The 19,702-nt window shown below is 35.9% G+C and overlaps 1 protein-coding gene across 1 annotated transcript; it reads left to right on the forward strand.

The window, feature by feature from the left end:
* The first annotated feature begins 4,963 nt into the window (after window positions 1-4,963).
* On the forward strand, window positions 4,964-10,092 carry LOC121959265 (nucleoside diphosphate kinase B-like). Its single transcript, XM_042508503.1, has 4 exons — window positions 4,964-5,093; window positions 8,032-8,133; window positions 8,336-8,448; window positions 9,757-10,092. The coding sequence occupies exons 1-4, from the start codon at window positions 4,968-4,970 to the stop codon at window positions 9,866-9,868; spliced, it is 453 nt and encodes a 150-aa protein (XP_042364437.1). The 5' UTR covers window positions 4,964-4,967; the 3' UTR covers window positions 9,869-10,092.
* The last annotated feature ends 9,610 nt before the right edge of the window (window positions 10,093-19,702 follow it).

Here is a 19,702-nt window from a genome sequence, read left to right on the forward strand (position 1 = left end):
CTTGTTGCATTTTTCCCTTGTTTTTGAAAGAAGCAAATTTCATCATGTTTCAAAGCCAAAAAGTGTTTTCATTGCAGTTTTGCAGATATGTCTTTTTCAAATAATCTGAAAAACTTTTTTTGTGATAAATGTGAGGGTTTTTTTTTTTCATTGGCATGTTTCCATTAAGTGTATTATATATTCGTAATTTCAATTTGCGCAGTTTGAGGGTTCATAGAAACCTGTCTACTGACTATAAATACCTCATACAACCCCACTTTAAAATATCCAAATGATCCATTTAAGTGCAACTTACAGTAAAGAATTCACTTCTCCTACATTTTCTCCTACTTCTTACTTACGCCATGACATTTACAGGGGAAAAAGGCTATTGTAGGTGACTTTTCACTCATGAATCTTTCAACTGTAGTTACTATACTATGCAGAATAAGAACATTTTCAGATTAAAACATATGATAATATCATAATCATTATCATTATCATGTTTCAAGAGATTTTCTATTTAGACTTGGTTTTACCTGATGGAGTAGATGAGTGTCACTGGACTTGTTTTCATTCAAGTGTAATTTTGCCCTCCATTTTTGGGCTGTAAAATGTCTTGCAACACTTGAAAGGTTAACCCTTTGAAATCTGGAATGACATTGTTTTTTTTTTTTTTGTGCTGCGTTCAAACACCTTTCACATGCAATTAAGCCTTTGAAACCTGAGCAAAATGGTTAGATTTCTCTCAGAAACATGGTAAAAAGGGCACTGAACAACTTGCTAAGTGATTTCCCACAAATTGTAGCTAATAAGGAAAAGGTGACAAGAAAATTGACCTGAAAATAAGTTTTAAAAAATAAAGAAAGAGAGAGGGAGAGAGAGTTTAATAATATTTCCAGAAAATTATATTTTTAAGTATTATTCTTGCAATTATTATTATTATTACAATAGACAGACAGACAGACTTCATGATAATCACAATAATATCAATTATAAATATTGTTTTCTGGACATTTTTTGCTATTTTGAAAAATTATTAACCTCTAATATTTTTTTTTTTCTGTCTTCCTTTTTTTCTTATTACCTTTTCCAATTACTTACAATACATACCACACACACACACACACACATATACATACATACATACACACACACACACACCACACACACACACACACACACACACACACACACACATATACACATATATATATATGTATATATAATATACATATATACATTCCTTTCTTTTTTTTGTTGTTTTTGCTAGTTTTTCAAAATAATTTCCTTGGTGCTCCTCACTTGCAATGTCATCCCACGTTTTTTTTGAAAAGAAAAGAAATCAAGCCAAGTTGCTCAGATTCCAATGGTTAATTACAGGCACTCGCAGCAATACAGATAATCTCGCGACTCTTGAGACTTCACGAGACTACTGTGGAAACTGCTCTTCATTTTTGGCTCCTGTGACTCGCCGTCGTGCAGTCTCCGCCCCGCCCTCTACAACAAAAGCTGGTGCACTTGCTCAGCCGGTCTTCTCCCACGTCGACCGGAGCCGCCGCCGCTGCTGCTGTTCACCCAATCGGAGCTTCATTGTCAAGACCAATGTGAGCATATTATTCCTTCTTTACTTGTAAAAATTACTCCTGTACAAATAAAATTGACTGAATTTCTTCTACCTCTGACACGCTCGAGTTTAAAGCTAGGTTTCATTCTTTTCTGAAGAAGACGAAGAAGTCGGTTTTACCGCAGGCGTGGTCTGTAGTTCACTTGGTTTTAGCACAGTTGAACTTCTGAGTACGGCAATACCGTGATTTGTGGAGTCTGTTAATAACGGAAGTTACTGGATAATCGCCGTTATTCAGTTGGAATGCGGTGCTGACGCAGTGAGGCCGCGCTAACAAAAGACCATGTGGCTGTGTGTGAAGGCCCGGGCTGTCCAGCCAACTCCTCACAGAACTGCAGCTTCCACGCGCCCTGTCCTCGCATTAATTAGTTGTTAGGGCACGTAGACAGTTTCCAGGAAGGAAGCCATTGCTCAAGAGGATGAAACTCGCCTCTTTGACTGGATTTGATTGTGACTGGAATTAAGACCTGGCACCGTCTGTCAAGTCAGCGGCAGACCAAATGTCATTAACGTCAGCGAGCTAATGGTGCCAAAGTACATTTGAAATATCGCACGTGCAGTCAAACGCTTTCAGACAGAAGACGCGTCGTATTTAACAATATTTTTTTCGTGCACACCCGAAATAACAAAGCTACGTAGTCTATTTGCCAGCTATACAGCCTTTTTGCAAGCCCGAAATGTTGAGTATCCCAAGTTTTATGTAAATGTATAGTATGGATCCCCAACATTAAGAAAATTGGATGCTAACTTGCATTTTTTGGGGGCAATTTGCATAATCGCATAATACTTCAATAACTGCTTGGGCAATTTGGACATTATCTGGTTGTTTTGGGGGGATTATTGGGGATGCTGAATCAATTTCTGATCTTTTCAAAATTCAAAAAAGATGTAATTATTTTTTAACCAGAAGTCTGCATATTCCAACTGCAGTGATTCTGATTCATGAAATAATTAAAATAACTTGCTAGTTGATTACAAATTGTACAACATCCATAAACACATGAACAAACAATGCAGGAAGTTTACATTTAAATTCACAGACCACACTGAGTTGATGCACAATTGGTGTGGGTTTTTTTTTGGGGGAGGAAAATCACACAAAATTATGCAAATTTTCCAACATGCAAGTTAGCCTCTGGCAGTTTCTTAATGTTGGGAGCCTGTACTTTTCATTCTAAGATAAAACTTTGGGTACTCATCATTTCCGAGTTCACAATAGGGCTCTACAGATTGACAAATAGACTACTTTTACAATTAATTTTGATTAAATGCTCCTTTAACACCTGGATCAACTTCCAGACACCTTTCCCGAGCATTTAAATGTCTGAAACCTGAAAAAAAAAAGTTTGATTTTATTTAAAAACATAGGAAAAACATCATGAGCAACTTGGCAAGAAATGTCCAGCAAACTGCAAAAAAAATCATTAAAGGTGGCAAGGAAATGATAAAAATCTGCTCAGGTTTTAAAGGGTTAACTCTGTTATATAGGCTGCAGCTATCGAATATTTTAGTAATCGAGTATTCTACTGAAAATTCCATCGATTAATCGAGTAATCGGATAAAAACATATTTTTGTTTAGTTAAAGAGCAATTATAAATATACATGGGACAATAAGACATTTCACCTAACAATGAACCATTGGTTTCCTTTTTTAACTACCCAGTTAGCTTTATTATGTTTTTATTTTCCACCCTCATCACTCTGCAGCGCTGTGTTTTTACAGATTAAATAAAGCCTGTATGAAAGGCACGTTAGCCACGCATCCACAGTAGTCATAATTAATAGAAACCTAGCCCTCCGCAGGGCTAACGTTATGTTAGCAAGGTACAGTAACGTTAATCTCATTAATTAGCGCTACGTTAACTTAATTTTGCCTTGTCTCCGGTGACGGTCCTCCGCTCTCAGAGTAAACAGGGGGCCTTCGGTGGAGATGCTGCAGCATTGAAGACGTACTGTTGTGGTATGCAAGCGCTGTCTTACAGTGAATACACGCAGCAGTGTTCGCCTTGGTGTCCAGCTTGAAATGCTCCCACACTTTTAACATTTTCTTCCTTTTCTTTGTGCCTTTCGCTTTCGTCGCCTTCTTCGTCGTTACCTGTACATCCGTGGTTAAAACCAAACATATACGCCGCCTCTTTTTTATTCCTTTACGTGCGTGACGTCAGCGCGTTGTGTGCCGCTATTAAAAGTAGTCCGGCGCGAAATACCATGCTTTGAGCTGGCAAAATTAAACGATTCCTCGAGGCAGAGAAAATTCCTCGATCATTTTTTGTAATCGAGTTATTCGAATTATTCGAGGAATCGTTTCAGCCCTACTGTTATACATGTGCTACAAGTGTATGGTTTTCAAAAATGTGTCCCTTTTTGTGCAACGTATGTTTGAATGAAATTGCACTGCTTTATTCTGAGGAAGTTAGTATTTGTCCGCCTTAAAAATTTGGGATAGTTCTAAAGAGTTTATAACAGTAGATGTATTGAATGCAACTTGAAACCCAAGTTTGTCTGCAATACCAGTGGGGAAAAAAACAGGAAGCAGCATGATTTTATACATGAATAGAAACTGGTTTTGTTAGAAACAGCGCTCAAAGTGGTGTCATATTGTCATATCTAGGCTGCATTGATTTATAATGTAATCAATATTATGTTCTCAACAGTGTTACTACTTCACACTCTGTTGAGAGGGATAGATCTATTCTTTCAGTGTTGTAAACAAAAATGTGTCCAGATCCTACAAAATGTACCTTTAACCTCAAATCCTCACATTTGCAGTGGGTATCATTGAGTGTTGGGCTTTTTTTCCTATTAAAGTTAGTGATGCAATTATCAAAATAGTAATTTTATTTTGTGTCAATCGACCAACTGAATAATTAACCAGAAATGAATTGGAAGTAATTAATTGGAAGTGTGCCACATTTTTAAACATATAATTGGTACTTAGTACCAATTGGTACTAAGGTAATTGGCAATTGTTCTTAGTAGTATAGTCATTTTTTTATGGTCTAGTGTATGAAATGTAGTTGTCGGAGGGCAATAATCACTTTGTTGGTGTGAACAGTGAAACTATAGCTGTCAGGTGAGCTGTAACTTCCGTGTGAGGATAAAGGTCTTTACTCTGTGGGCGGGCCTGGCAGTCAAAGTCACTGCAGTTCAGCCTAGGTGATTACACTGTCACAGCCGCAGCAACCTGACTCGTGTGTCGTCTTATGCATCCGCTGTGCAATGGGGTCGGTGCCCTCTGCACCGGGCCCCTCCGCTGACTGTGCCAAATGCAACAAAGCTACGTGAGTGACTCTTCAGACTCGTTCCTCTTGCAGGTTAAACTTTGTCTCATCCTTTTTATTTCTGCTTTCTTTCAGAATCATGTGCAACGAAGAGCGTACCTTCATTGCCATCAAGCCCGATGGCGTGCAGAGGGGCATCATCGGAGAGGTCATCAAGAGGTTCGAGGTGAAAGGCTTCAAGCTGGTCGGCATGAAGATGCTCTGGGTAAGTAAACAATGATTTTAAAATCTATATGTCTATACTGACCTTTGAGGAAAACTTAGCTGCTTTCAAAACCATCGCTGTCATTTTTTTTAACCATCCACCGTGTATGCACATGATCTTGAGTGTGTTTCCAGCTCGACGGTTAAGACCTCCGGTGAGCTGATTAACCTGCTCATCTATTCCTGACTGTAGCATAGATTAGCACTGAGTCGAGGTCTCCTGATCCTCTAACATCTCATCTGTGACAGAGTGGGACGCTGCTTAACTTAACCGTGAAGCGAGGTGCATTTATAAACCTGCATTATGCAAGAATGGATGTAAAACCGACACAAGCAGAAAAAATTCCCTAAGGTGAAGTAGATTAACCTTAATTGCTAAAATTAAATCCCTGTGTCAGTGAGGCTAGTGGTGCAGTCAGAGGTGAAATGAAAATGGGAGCACAGTCTGGCTGAGGAGCAAAGAAAGGCCTGTCGAAGGGAAGCCAGACTGGATTATCACATTATAATATTACATTATAATGTTGGGTTGAAATGTTGTACATGTTGTAGTCAATTAAACATTGGGAGCTGTAGTCCAGTGTGCAGATGTTTATTCTCTTTGTTATATTTATATGTAGTTTTATCTGGCACCTGGCCTTAAAAAATAACAGGTTGAATGCACATACAAATACTCGACCAAATACTGATCACATTCTAATAACCAGCATTAATAAATGATAAATTAAATTAATGATCGCTAGTAATGCTATAAATTTATGTTTTAACACTTAATTGTTGAAAAAGGTTTTTATATACTTACTAAATAATTACCTTTTAATTGTTAATAGGTGGTTGGTACACAGTCTGAACATTATTTTGGGTGGGCATTACAAAATAGCAAATTTTGTGCAGTACACAGTATTTATTCATATATGTTACAACTTTGTAATAGCCATCCAGTGCTTACTGGCAGGAAAAATCGATACAGCACGGTATTGCAATGTTTTTTACATGGCATCATCTCATCGATTTTTTTAAATTTATATGAATTATTCTTATAAACAACTTTAACTTTTTGGTTTCCTACTAGAACAGTAAAATACATTTCTTATTTTAGTCCACTAGATAAAATTTGCTGAGATGAAACAACTGAATACAATATTTTCTTAGATGCTGAAAAAGTTTTTTGGGGGACATAATAAGCCGTTGAAAAAAGGTAATAAATGAAATTATATTACAATACATATCGATATCGCAACAGCATTGCATCGACTTAAGTATTGTGATGATATTGTAGTGTGGGGCCTCTGGTGTTTCCATCCCTAATGTTTATAAAAGCAATTTATCATTAAATTATGTACATTATAAAGTTATGTTTGCAACAAACTTAAAAAATTATAAGATTTAACATTGCTCATAATAACTAGGGAGTGAGTGAAAAAATCAATACAGCATAGTATAACTTTTTTTTCTTTTTTGTTGCGATTTTGGGAAATTGTTAATATCTCAAATACAGATTTAAACTTTTGGTAGTCTACTAGAAAAACATAATCGGTGGTTTTTAAGTCCACTAGATCCATTTTATTAATACAGAAGTACAAAATTTTCCTTTGGGGACATGATTTGTAGTTGAAGAAAGGTAACAAATTGCAATACTCAGCATATCACAAAATGTTTAAAAAAATTGCACTGATATTATATCGTGACTTATGGTGTGATAATTTTGTATCATAGTAATAAACATTTGTTAATTCATTATTTGTTCACAGTAAAATAGACTAAAGTTAACTTGACTATCAATCTAAACTATCAACCCAACTGGGGTATTGACTGTAGAGCTGCAAGTGGTATTTTTAATCATCTTCATGCTGAAATGTTAAAGGCGAATGTCAAGTTACTGGAGCGAAAACTGACTCCCTTATTGTCTGACATCGGAACAGAAAGGATTTTTATCTAACTGGCTGGCTCACTCATTGGTCCAGTCTGTCTTCTCTCACTACTATTGTATTTCAGCAGCAGTTGGATGTTTGTCCTTTTTGTCCTGCAATATCAGTCCAGTCAGGTTGGTTATCTGTTTACAGGATTTCTGGTTATCCAGCTTGTGTGACAAGAGCCGTAACACCAGAGGGGAGTGTATTAGCCATGTGACAGAGGTTGTCATGGCAGCTGTAAGCAAAGTGGCTGTGGGAGGAGGGTCTGCTGCAACATAGATTTTTTTAAACAACTCCTTTCTTCCTCTTTTTAAAACCCAAAATGAAACTCTCGGCTCTGCAGAAAAGGAAAAACTAATTTTTGACGTACAGTAATCGCCCACTCCAGAATGCACCAGAGAGGAAGGCAAGCCATAAATTATAGACATATAGATATATATATATATATATATATATATGGTATATATATGTATGTGTGTGTGTGTGTGTGTGTGTGTGTATATATATTATATATATATATATATATATATATATATATATATATAATATATATATATATATATATAATATATATATATATATATATATATATATATATATATATATATATATATATATTACACACAACACACACACACACTACCGTCAGACATATGGACACATATACACACACACACACACACACACATAGATGATAATCTCTAACATTACATATACGAAGAACAACAATAGCTAACATTACATTTAATTTCAGCCCTTTTGAAGCAGGGTCTGTGACATGAATATCTGGTACGCCTCCCTTCTCTTCTCTTTAACAACAGATCATGATCTCCAGCCCGAGGTGGCATGGGTACTTGTTCAATACTACAAAAGCAGAGGAACACCATGATGTGTTTCATGTCATTGAAGTGCGCTGCTGCTACAGGAAATACTCTTTCCTGTCAGCAAATTGCAGTCTTATGTTCACTTATCTCAGTTTTACGTAAAAATCTCCCAAATCTGACCCCTGTCTCTGTCTCCCCTCTGCAGCCCAGTGAGGAGCTCCTGCAGGAGCACTACATCGACCTGAAGGAAAGGCCATTCTTTCCTGGTCTCATCAAGTACATGAGCTCTGGTCCAGTGGTTGCCATGGTAAGAAGAGACAACAGATTGTTAAAGACTGTGACATGTGTCTGTTGAACCAGGAGCCTTAACGCTGCTCTGCTGCCTGGCTGTTATGGAAAATAAATGCCCAGCCTCTGACAGTGGTTAAGAATGTGTTAATTGCAAGGATTGCTTGGAAAATGCTGAGAAAGCAGCTGGCTTCATCTCCCATCATCCCTCTGTGCTTCAGGTGTGGGAAGGCAAGGGTGCGGTGAAGACTGGCAGGGTGATGCTGGGCGCAACCAACCCCGCTGATTCATTGCCCGGAACCATCAGAGGAGACTTCTGCATCGACGTCAGCAAGTGAGTGCTTTATTTGACCTCCGTAGCTAGGAGAGGCCGATATATCCAAGATACTCTGTCGCAGCTTGGTCCACATGCATGTATAAAATGACTAGATTGCAATTGCAGATTATATAGATTGTTAAATCGTTTTCACCAGCCTATTTAGCAGGGAGTCGGCAGATAATTGACTAGGCTGATTACTTGCCAATATTTGGCAGTTATCTGTATTGTCATTTTATTATAACGATCCCTGCCCAAAATTAATACATTAAAAAGTGCAAAGAAAGTGTCAGCATGGGAGGAGCTTTAACTTTGTAAACCTCAGGGAGCTATTTTATATTCATTTTTATTTTTATTTTCACTTGACTTAATAAAAAAAAAAAGTTGACAGGAACTTGCAGTTTATCATGTTGACATTTTCTAAAGGTCGTTATGTGTTGGAGTTTGGTTTATTCCAAATTCTAAATATTGACAGAATGATGTTCTTTTTATTGTAAATGCATATTGGTTCCTAATATTGTTTATCGGTCTCACTAACTGCTAAAAATCGGTATCAGCTCTGAAAAACCAATATCCGTCAACCCCTACTTTTCAGTCACATTTCGTGACCATGGAGCATTACTGCGATTTGATTCTGCAATATTACTTTTAATATATGACCTGGAGTTTCCAGCTTACAGTGAACTTCATGAGTAGTAGTGGTGGTCGTGTGAGCAGGTGAGGCGTTGGTTCCGTCGCAACCATTTATTCACATTTTGACACCACAGAGCAACAGTGCGACTTGGAAATATTAGTAATATATGAACTGGAGGGCTGTTAGTTCGTTGCTGCTCACAGTGAATGAATCCTTGCGGTATCTGTTTAACTGTCTGCTAATGTAACAAAACTGTTGACTGGAAGCTGCAAGTCCACAGCAAAAACATCAACACTTCCGGCCTGAGACAAGCCCCGTCCGTCAAAATAAAAGCACCAATGGGTCCAGCTCTCATTTATTTAATGAGACTTTCTAAAATTGTATTAAGTAGTACTCTAACCTTCTTATAACCGCATTTTATAAAAAAAAAATTGTTACAACAGCAGTGTATACAACGTATATTTATATTCATTTCATTTCAATTATTGTAGTAGTTAAAATAGTTTAAAGAACACTTAAAAATATTTCAATATATATTTTGTGTCGCGCTATAGCCCTAAAATATTGTGATGATATTTTAAAAGCCATATCGCCCAGCCCTACAGACAGCAGTCAATAATTGTGACCCAACTCCTTTGGATATTACAGTCTTTAGACTAATTTCGATTCCTCGATTTTTGCTCTTTTCACAGGAACATCATCCACGGCAGCGACTCAGTGGAGAGTGCCAACAAGGAGATTGCCCTGTGGTTCAAAGACGACCTGGTCAGCTACACTAGCTGTGCCTTCGACTGGCTCTACTGAGCACTCCGGGCCCTGCAGCAGTCCTCACTGGTTGAAGACCAGTCAAAACTTTTGCCTCAGATTAAATTTTTTTTTCTGTCCATAGCAGGAGAAGAACTGATGTGAAGTTCTTCATGGCTCTCAGTCCTCACATTCCCTCTTGACATCTACCCATCATACTGTACCTGGATCCGGTCTGTGTTTGAGGTCCATGTCTAGCCTTCATTCCTGTAGGAACATTCCATTCATTCCCTGAATGTACAGTTAATGACTGAAATAGTCTTTGACTGTCTGTTTTGTTGTTAAAGGTGATCTGCTTTCCAATAAAATGCACACAATACCAAGTGGCCCTTTTGTTCATTGGTCAGATTACACACAGCACTAATGTACACGTGATCCTGTGGCTGTTATCATACCGGGTATGTTTGTCTACGATACTGAAAAAAAAAATTCAATTGGATGGAGAATCTCTTATTTTCAAAAGGGTAACTTTTACACAAATTCTGTTTTGAAAAAAAAAGTTTTTTTAGTAGTTACCATGATCGATAACCAATATTTGGAATCAGTATGCATTTACAGTAAAAAGAAATTTTGTCTGTCAATATATTTAGAGTTTGGAATTTAAAAAACTCGAACATAATACTTTTAAAATTTTAACTTAGCAAATTAATATAAACTACAACAGTCATAGTCATTTACAACACGTTATACCATCTCGAAAACTGCTGAAAACGACATATTGTAGCTTGTTGAAGTATGTTAAAGTATAGCATGTTCATAAAAACGTCATAATATAGCATGTCAAGAAAATGGGTGAGAAAGACTTGGTACAGTATGTTGAAAAATGTCAAATGCTGTTTTTGGCCATATTATGATGATTTTGACTTATTTGTCCACTAAGTATACTTAACATGTCTCGACATGCTATACAATGTCATCTTCAGCTGTTTTTTCGACATGTCAAAATTTGATGTTTTTCGACATACTGTGCTATGTTGTTTTAACCCATTTTTTCGACATGCTATATTATGGCATTTTTGGCTGTTTTGTCATGCTAGTATACTATGACATGCATTACGATGTTTTCAGCAGTTTTTTTCGACAAGTCAAAATTTGACATTTTTTCGACATACCATAGCATGGCTATTTCGGTTGTTTTTTTTGACATGCTATATTATATTTTTGACATGCTATTCCATAACATGTTTCAGTATGCTATTTTATTAGGTTTTCAGCAGTTTTTTTGGACGTCATATTTTTTGCATCGTTCTATGCTATGACGTGTCTCGGCATGCTATTTTATGTGGTTTTCAGCTGTTTTTTGTGACATTTTTTTGCCACACAATAGTATGGCATTTTTGGTCATTTTTCTCGACATGCTGTATTGTGGTGTTTTTGGCAGCTTATGCAACATTCTACGCTATAACATGTCTTGGCATAATATTTTATGTGGTTTTCAACAGTTTTTTGGACATGTCATATTTTGGCTTTTTTCGCCATACTATAGTATGGCATTTTCAGTCCTATTTTCAACATGCTATATTATGGTGTTTTTGGCTGTTTCTGTGATATGCTATGCTATGACGTGTCTTGGCATGCTATTTGATGTGGTTTTCAACTGTTTTTTTTGACATGTCATAGTTTGACATTTTTCGCATACTATAGTTTGGCATTTACAGTCGTTTTTTCGACATGCTATTTTTGGTGTTTTTGGACATTTTTGCAACATTCAAAACTATGACGTGTCTTGGCATTCTATTTTATGTGGTTTTCAGCTGTTTTTTGTGACAATTTTTGCCATAATAGTATGGCATTTTTGGTCATTTTTTCAACATGCTGTATTGTGGTGTTTTTGGCAGCTTATGCAACATTCTACGCTATAACATGTCTTGGCATTAGTTTTTATGGGTTTTCAACAGTTTTTTGGACAGTCATATTATATTATGGCATTTTTGGCTGTTTTGTCATGCTAGTATACTATGACATGCATTACGATGTTTTCAGCAGTTTTTTCGACAAGTCAAAATTTGACATTTTTCGACATACCATAGCATGGCTATTTCGGTTGTTTTTTTGACATGCTATATTATATTTTTGACATGCTATTCCATAACATGTTTCAGTATGCTATTTTATTAGGTTTTCAGCAGTTTTTTTGGACGTCATATTTTTTGCACCGTTCTATGCTATGACGTGTCTCGGCATGCTATTTTATGTGGTTTTCAGCTGTTTTTTGGACATGTCATAATTTGACATTTTTCACCAAACTATCATATGGCATTTTCAGTCATTTTTTCGACATGCTATTTTATGTTTTTGGCCATTTCTGCATACTATACTATTACATGTCCTGGCATGCTATCGTATGTGTTTTTCAGCTGTTTTTTGGACAAGTCATATTTTGACATTTTTCACCATTTTTTCGACATGCTATTATGGTGTTTTGGGCAGTTTATGCAACATTCTATGCTATAACATGTCTCGGCTTGCTATTTTATGTGCTTTTCAGCCATTTTTTGGACATGTCATATTTTGGCATTTTTTTGCTTTACCATAGTATGGCATTTTCAGTCCTGTTTTCGACATGCTATATTATGGTGTTTTGGGCCATTTCTGCAATATTCTATGCTATGACGTGTCTTGGCATGCTATTTTATATATTATGGTGATTTTTGCCATTTATGCAACATTCAATGCTAATGCATGCTATTTTATATGGTTTTCTCAACTGTCATGATGTATACCCAACAGTATTTACTGGGAGTACCTCTGGTTCTACCCTCCATGTTTTTTGTGAGTTTTATTCCCTCGTGGTCAAAACCAGGCAGCAAACAGAAAGTTCGCTTTTTTTCCAGCAACCTGTTTCTATTTTGTCTTGTTTTGTCTTTTAGCCACTCACCAGATTCTCAGAGGGATGACAAGCAAACACCCAAGGATGGTAGAAAAAGGTTAAAACTGCTTGAGGCAAGCTTTATTCAAAGATAAAAATGTCAAAAGCATAAATCAGTAAACAGTTACCTCACACCCTTTTACAGGTGCTACATATACCGTCTAACACGCAGCCTAGGTCTGTTGTTCCTCTTTTATCTGAAAGCCCGTCGCGTCATCACTTTTGGGGTGGCGTGTTCGAGAAAAAACTACCTCCTCCTGCTTGGGGTTGTGTATTCGAGTAGAAACTTCATCCTCCTGCTGGGGAATTTCCACCCCTCTGCATGTGGTTTCCTGTCAACAGTTGCTCAAATGGCTGCTGCTGCTGATTCATGAACATGTTAAACATGCTCATGAGCCAGGGTGTGGCCCCTTGCATATTCATGATGGGGTTCATCTCTTTCATGGGGAATGAGCTGCTTGGGTTAGGATCTAGGTGTGAGTTTCCATTCTTGGCTGGTCTCCCAACATATAGTATGTCGAAAAACGTCAAATTTTGACATGTCTAACAAATGCCTGAAAATGACATAGTAGCATATTATGTGTTTTTCAGTAGTAATATAGTCATAGTATAGCATGTTCAAAAAATGGCCAATAATGTCATAATATAGCATGTCAAAAAAATGGCTGAAAATGACATAGTATAGTATGTCGACAAACGTAAAATTTTGACACGTCAAAATAACACCTGAAAACATGTCAAGACACTTCACAGTATAGCATGTTCAAAAAACAGCCAACAGCATCATAATGTAGCACATCAAAAAAATTAGTGAGGACTACATAGTATAGTATGTCGAAAAACATCTAATTTTATCGTGTTGAAAAAACAGCTGACATAGTATAGCATGTTGAGACACGTCATAGTATACTAAGTCAACAAAACAGCCAAAAACATAACGTCATATTATTGCATGCAGAAAAGTAAGTAGTATAGTAAAAAACGTAAAATTTGACATGTCAAACAAAAGGCTGAAAATGACATAGTATAGCTTGTCAAGGTATGTCATAGAATAGCATGTTCAAAAAACGACCAAAAAAGCCATAATATAGTGTATTGAAAAAATGGCTGAAAACAACATAAAAATATCATAGTATCGTATGTCGTCCATAATAGCGTAAAAATGTCATACTATTGGTATGTTGTCCAAGACAGTATAAAGTATGTCCTCCAAAACAGCATAAAAACATCATACTATAATAGGTCGTCCAAAACAGCATAAAAAAGTCATACTATAGTATGTTGTCCATAACAGCAAAAAAACGTCATACCATAGTATGTCATTTAAATTTAAATGTACAGTGTATAATGACAATTAAGATCATTCATTCATTCAAAACATAGGACTATAGTGTTGTCCAAAATAACATAAAAACGTGGCAGAAGTCTTAAATTTGAGGAAATTCCCCCAAGGCAAACTTGAGATATTGTGTCCACAAATACTGGACAGACAGATGGACAACCTAAAAAACCTGGCTAATACTTGCCCGCAGGCATGAAAACAAAGCCAGCAAACTCAGAGAAATATGCAACACATTTGGAAATGTTCAAAGTGTGTGCATTACCACTAGATTACTGACAAAGCGTCAAATCAGGATGAAGCAAGCGTGCCCTGTCCCTGTCCCTGTCCCACAAAGTCTGATCGTGTGAATGAGCTCAGTTAGACAATTTAATCGCCATTGTCACGTCCTGCCTGGATTAGAGCCAAGCTGCCTGTGTTCAAGTGCCCTTGAAAGACTCAAGTGCTGAAACTCCGACAAAGGATTTCCACAGCGTTTGAAGTCATAAGCCTTTCTTTTTTTTATTATTCAGTGTAAAAGTCAGATCTTACAAAAAAATCACCAGATAAACTTTCACAGCCATGCGGAAACAGTTTGCAATGCTTGTAAACAAAGAAGCCATCCATTACAACCAATATTATGATCCAAACATTTGGCTTTATTTACAAAGTCTATCAAAGCTTGATCACAGCACAAATTTACCATATGAAAGGAAGATGGTATACACTATCAAAAAGATGTACAAACTTTAAACTGCAATCTAATAATGTACCTCAGGGGGTCAGTGTTAATATCAATAGATTTATAATTATTAACATAGATTTTTTTTTTTCATTTGTATCCAAAATAAATTTTGCACCATAACCCTCTCAACGCACAATTATTTTCAGACAATAGTAATCCCAATACATTAAGTCATTTTTATCAAATATATATAGCACCACAATATAATGGTTTAATGTCATCGGGGGGGGGGGCTATCACATACAAAAGACCCGTGTTAGTATCCAAGAAAAAAAAACATATACCTAACTCCAGCCTGCTCCTCACTACTGCACACATCTAGCAGAACCACTTCAGGGGCAGGGAGAACTCTGCCACCACAACAGAGTCTCTTGTATGGAGGCCCATTACTGCCAGGTAAAGAACAAAAAAATACTTGTGGTTATTAAAAATTACAAGATAGAAAGTCAAATGTGGGTTTCAGTTTTGATAATTATGAGAAAGTTAAATATTTGTTGATTATTAGTTTTATTATCCAAATGAAAACTATTACACTGTCAAAATTGAGCAAAAAAAAAAAAAATTAACATTTAAGTAGAAAATTTTCCAGTCCAGATTTCGATTTTTTTTTTTTTTTTAAAATCATGCCCAAGTTTGTGTATTTTCTTTCTTTTCTTGGCCGAAATGGGATTCCATACATTTTCCAATCACAGCCGAAGAGGAAAAACACAGACAAACTGAAGAACAACCAATGACGGTCACAACAAAAAACAAGCTCAGCACATCGGCACAACGCATTCGGTTCTACATGCATTCTCAGTTGATCAGTGCACCCAATCCCAAAGCAACTCATTGCTTCCACCTATAGCTCCTGATGCCTAAACACTTTAAATACACAGCTACCTGTGGATGGAGGTCAAACTTGTTCCTTTTTTAGATTTGGAGATCAAGGTGAAACAAGAAAGCTTAATATCTACAAGGAAAAGTGAGAAACAGAAGATCCAAAACAGTGTTGATTGTGCATTTGATTATTTAGGGTTAATCTAGAGGAGGGTAGCAGCAGTTAGTCCATAGAACAGTCTTTTTTTTCTTTTTTGTACTAAGATATTAATGCAGTTTGGTCATGAAGTACTTTAATGCGTCTTTCTGCCATCATCAGACGGCAGAGGAAAATAACTCATATCTGCTTCTAATGATTGTGAGACACTGTCTTATTGCTGATTTGGTCTTAGAAGCTTAGCGTTTCAGCTGAGCTTTGTATCCAATCTGATCAGGAGACAAATTAAAAAGGAAACTAATAGAAAAAACACATCTCACAAAAAAACAAGAAGCCACAAAAAGCAAATCAAACTACAAAAAGCAACAGTGTGTTTGTGTCATCACTCGAATGTAGAATTTAAACATGAAGACAGATTTAAAAGCTACAAAACATGGACAAAAATATATGAAATGGTTAGTGAGATAAGACATTTGTTGTTTGTATAGTATGGAGGCAAATAAGGGCGTTAATAATTAGCCTAAAAATAAATGACAACCTCGGTGTCAAATTTAACCACTACTGAGGACTTAATGTGGAAATTGAGATACCACTGATTTTACAGCTCATTTTCATTTCAAATGGTGCAAGTTCAAAATGTTATGTTGGGATTTTTTTTTCCCAAACTCAGAAAAGTTCTGAAAAACATCTAAAAGGAAAAAAAAACTGAAATGCATTTAAGCTGCTCAAATTCAATTTGTAGCCCTAAAAATTTGGTGGCCCTAAAATCCCCAAAAAATCATTTTATTCTGCCTAAAACAACAGCAAGAAGTAACTCTTGTAGTCCGGATAAGAAAGCTTAAAGCTTTATTACTCTAGAGTTACTTGAGTCTAAATTTTACCAATCCCCTGGCATCCCAAAAGATTAGGGGGTTTTTTTGCTCATAATTATCTTTTTGAAGGTTATAATGACCGATAACTAAACTTCAAATTAAAATGAACAAGAATTTTTTTTTTTTTTTTTTTTTTTTTTACTGAAAAGATTTCTATCTGAAATCAGGAACCTTAAAACATACAATGGAAACAAATAATTGAAAGAAAAAACAAAACAAAACCTAAAACTATAAAATTGCACCATTTGAAATTAGCAACTGACAAATTGAATAAAACCATTGAAATTTAGACACCAAGTAAAATAGCTGCTTTTTTTTTACCCTTTAGCATTACATTTCACATAATGGTTAAATTTCCACCAATACTATGTCAGTTGCTTAAAATATTTCTATTACGACACTTCTTTGCTTCTATACAAGAGATGTACATAATGGCGCCTTTGAGCTTTTCAAACCCAGCTGATTCAGACTTGTAGTTACGACCCTTACAACCAAAAAAAAGAAACACAAACTTCCTGAGAATCTAATCATGAACCTTACTGGTAGAGAGAGAGAAATTGTGGAGCTTTTACCGTCACTGAGAAGTTTAAAATCTGCTCTGCATTTCAATGAAGCCTTTGGCCATACAGTGAGTATTCTGTATGTGAACCCTTGCTCACAAAAATCACAGTTATACAATACCATTTTTGTTAAATTATCTCATGTTAATTATATTAATGTAGTGATCATGACATTTGAGGGTGCTATAACTTTTATTTAACATAGCAAAATAATATGGGATCTATTATTATTGCATATCATTCAAATTAGAAGACTACCTCGTGCTGTGATAAAATTCTTCCATGTTTGGTGTCTAGTCTTCAAGTGGATCGTTTTTTTAGGTAATCATTTTTCATTTGCATATGCTAACACACTGCCATAGTCTATTTCACACTCTTGTTTGTAGCTAAACGTGGCTAGCACCAGGAGGTAGTAGATAAACAGCTGCAAAAATCTAGCTCTAAGAAGAATGAAAGAAGGAGTTTTGTCTTTTCCACGGCTAAGCGTGGATTTCTGACTTAACAGGATTTGTAACTCCATACCATCATAGTCATGAAGAATATATATATATATAGAATATATTCATTTATGCCACTTTTAGATTCTGTCGTGTTACGCTAATGCTGCCGTCAGAGACTATTGAAAAAGCAGTGCATTGTTCATGTTTCATTATTAACAACAAACCTGTTATTCTGTGGCTCAGGTGAATCATAAACTAGCTTGCATACATATGGCTCTGACATGAGAAAAACCGAAGCAATAAAAAAAACCACAAATGCTTTGCATATTACCCTAGTAAAATATTTAACATTTTCTTTTTTGTATTTTGACAACAAAACTGCTGAGTCCGACCTCTTTTTTTCAGTGACAGAAACCAGAGTTTGATGCTACAATTGCTGAAGGAGGCTTGAGTGTGCCACATTGTCAGTGTTTAATTATACTCCATTAATACAATCCTAATTTAAAAAGGCAATTTTAGATTAACTTAGTTTTCAATTAAGCAATACCTTAAAAAAAACTATTTTTTTTAAATTTTATTTTGTAATTCTTTTGATTTATCAGAATTCATAGTCCACACAGGCTGTCCCGCAAACATAACTGGATACTAGAGCTCCTTGATAAAGGCACTAAGTGGGTTGGTATTTCTTTAACCCTTTAACACCAGGATTAACATGTTTTATGTTGCATTCAGCCGTGCAAGCATTGAAACCTCTGAAGCCTGAGCATATTGGTTAGATTTCTTTTCAAAACATGGGGAAAAGGTAATGAACAACTTAGAAAGAAATGTCTTACACATTACAAAAAAATAGAAAAAGGTGAAAAGAAAATTACATGAAAATTAACTGATTAGGATTATTAAATAATATTAAAAAAAAAAAAAAAGAAATCCAGAAAATTATTCATGACTTCTACAAATATATTCAAAATTATTTTACAAAAAAGAATGTATAAATGTAAAAATGTATACACGTATATATATTTTTTTACTTTTCTTTTTTTGTTGCTTAATTACAGGTTATTTTCTGGTAACGTTTAACACATTTCTAGCTAATTTTTGGGCCATTTGTTACTAACTTGCTTGTTACCTTGTTCCAGTGCTTTTAAAAGAAATCAAGTCAATCTTCTCAGGTTTCAAAGGGTTAAATAAAAATGTAAATCAAATGATCAATTCATAATTCACAGACAGAATAAGACATTTTAGAAATATTAATGAAAATGATATTTATCTGAATTTTTTTTATCCCCCCCCCCCCATCTAGCTTTTTATACATTATCTAGCTTTTTATGCATTATCTGAAACAATATATATTTAAATGTGTTCCTGAAATAAATCAATGAACTATAATTTAATACTGAAAAAGTCTATAAATTTGATGGCACACTCCAGACTCCATATAAGAGAGGAGATTGAATTTTGTCCTCCTCTGGGTATAAATACAGCAGACATGGTCCAAAAGACCACAGAAGCTTCTGCAGTCTGAGTCACTGCTGTAGCGCCCCCCTTTGACGGTTTGTAGGTGATGCGTCTGCCAGCTTCCTCAGCATATAATACACTGTAGGTTTAGCGGATACAGAACGTGAGGCCGACATTGGTCAGTTGTGTTGTCTGTCTCTCCGATAAGACTGAGGTTCGTCCCTGACAGCAGCTACATCCAAACTGTTAAGGTCAAAGTACGTGTTGTAGGGTCGGACAGTGAGAATAACATGTCAGCGTGTACCCTATCATACCAGTAAGGTTTCTCTTTTGTACAACACACCCTGCAGCTCACTCACACTACGCTCATTTGTTTCTCATTTAGTATTTCTTTAAGGTGGGAAACCAGTGTTTTCATCTCCACAGCTGCATCATTTCTGTTCGACATTTAATTTCACAAAAGTAAACAATTATTCACAATAATTCAAATATTTCTGCAAGGGCTATTTTTTAACATAGGAGAAAACTGGCTTCTCCTGCTCAGTTCTTGGTACTGTGCGAGTTCTGATTACTGAAATAGGTCCCGACTAAAACTCGAC

The sequence above is a fragment of the Plectropomus leopardus genome, chromosome 19 (genome assembly GCF_008729295.1).
Source record: "Plectropomus leopardus isolate mb chromosome 19, YSFRI_Pleo_2.0, whole genome shotgun sequence".
Taxonomy (NCBI): Eukaryota; Metazoa; Chordata; class Actinopteri; order Perciformes; family Serranidae; genus Plectropomus; species Plectropomus leopardus.

Excerpts from the sequence above, each read along its gene's own strand:
- LOC121959265 (XM_042508503.1), top strand. The coding sequence starts at position 4,968 with ATGTGCAACGAAGAGCGTACCTTCATTGCCATCAAGCCCGATGGCGTG. Across the intron at positions 5,094-8,031 it reads TCGGCATGAAGATGCTCTGG|CCCAGTGAGGAGCTCCTGCA; the intron begins GTAAGTAAACAA and ends TCCCCTCTGCAG. Across the intron at positions 8,449-9,756 it reads TTCTGCATCGACGTCAGCAA|GAACATCATCCACGGCAGCG; the intron begins GTGAGTGCTTTA and ends CTCTTTTCACAG.